This window comes from Pterocles gutturalis, unplaced genomic scaffold, assembly GCF_000699245.1.
Source record: "Pterocles gutturalis isolate BGI_N339 unplaced genomic scaffold, ASM69924v1 scaffold20122, whole genome shotgun sequence".
NCBI lineage: Eukaryota > Metazoa > Chordata > Aves > Pterocliformes > Pteroclidae > Pterocles > Pterocles gutturalis.
This window is the reverse complement of record NW_010113257.1, coordinates 6729-7939: the sequence shown is the minus strand read 5'-3', so window position 1 is coordinate 7939 and position 1211 is coordinate 6729. Positions and strand designations below refer to the sequence as shown.

Sequence of the window (1211 nt, the reverse complement as noted above, 5' to 3'; positions counted from 1 at the left end):
AGGCCCCAGAACCGATCCCTGGGGAACACAGGGACCCTGGAAGGCTTTAGGTGCTGCTGGGTTTGCTAATAGCAGTGCCACGGCGGTGCTGCATGGCTGAGATGCCCCGTTGGCCTTTGGAGGCAAGGTCCGGGGAGGGCAGGAGATGTTGAACTTAGCGAGGTATTTGGAATTGGACAAGGGAACGTGCAGCCCAGTGACAGGTTTTATCTGTTTGCTAGGAGCCCAGGGTGCTCAGGGGCTTGCTGGAAGCAGAAGGGGCTTTCCCCAGAGCAGGTGCCACAGGCAGTCCTGGGCTCTGGCTGCAGAACTACAGCCGTGCTGGCACTTCGGCCTCCTCTGAGCCCGCAGTGTGCTCGGAGGGTGCGCCCAGCTCTTCTTGGAGTTTCCCCAGAGCACTGGTGAAGGAACACCACAGGCTGCTCTGCTCTTCTCACCCTCCTGTGATCTCTGCCATTGCAGACGAGAGCTTTCCTCAGCCAGTGATTGTCCCGCAGGACCTCATCGTGACCAAGAACGAAGAGGCCATGTTTGACTGCCAGTTTGCAGCCGTGCCCCCTCCCACGCAGGAGTGGCTCTTTGAAGACAGCCCCATCACCAACAGATCCAAGTAACAGGGACCCCAGTGACGTGGGCAGGGCTGGGAGGAGAGGGGGCACCGTTTTCCAGAAGCAATGGAGAGAGGCCAAACCCTGGCCATGCCTGAGGGCGAGCGTTTCATATCAGGCTGGCCATTGGGATGGGTTTTGCAGCTTGGCTGTCTTGAGTTTAGCAGGGCCTTGGTACTTGTGCATGGCCTTTATCTGTGGGGCTGTCAGTCCTCAGTGCCCACAGATTATGATCCCCAGAGCTGGAGATGTCTCCCAGCCCCAAATGTCCACATGTGGCAATTTCATGGAGCCAGGGACAGCTCAAGCCCCAGACACCCACTTAGGACAATTCCCAGAGTCTGTGACATGTCCCAGCACCAAATACTCACAAGTGGGGATCCCCAGACACAGGGGTGCCTCCCAACCCCCATCGTCTGCACAGGGATTACTGACCCCGTGGCTGTCTTGCGCCTCCAGGTACCGGTGCATCCCCAGAGCCAGGAATGTTTCTGAGCCCCTGGGGGCAATCTCCCAGCCCAGGCCGCCTGCAATGGTGGTCTGGCACCGGGGGTGCAGGTCCCCCCCGGCTGTGCAGGGCAGAGGTGGAGCAGGGTGCCCAGT

The 1211-nt window shown here is 59.7% G+C and overlaps 1 protein-coding gene across 1 annotated transcript in view; it reads left to right on the top strand.

The window, feature by feature from the left end:
- Positions 1 to 394: 394 nt before the first annotated feature.
- The window catches only part of PTK7 (protein tyrosine kinase 7), a gene marked incomplete at both ends in the record, with an annotated part of 4972 nt that continues 4155 nt past the window's right edge, over positions 395 to 1211 (top strand). The window contains one exon of the mRNA XM_010074431.1: positions 395 to 610. Within this exon, the coding sequence (XP_010072733.1) occupies positions 395 to 610 (216 nt within the window). The remainder of the gene's footprint in view (positions 611 to 1211) is intronic.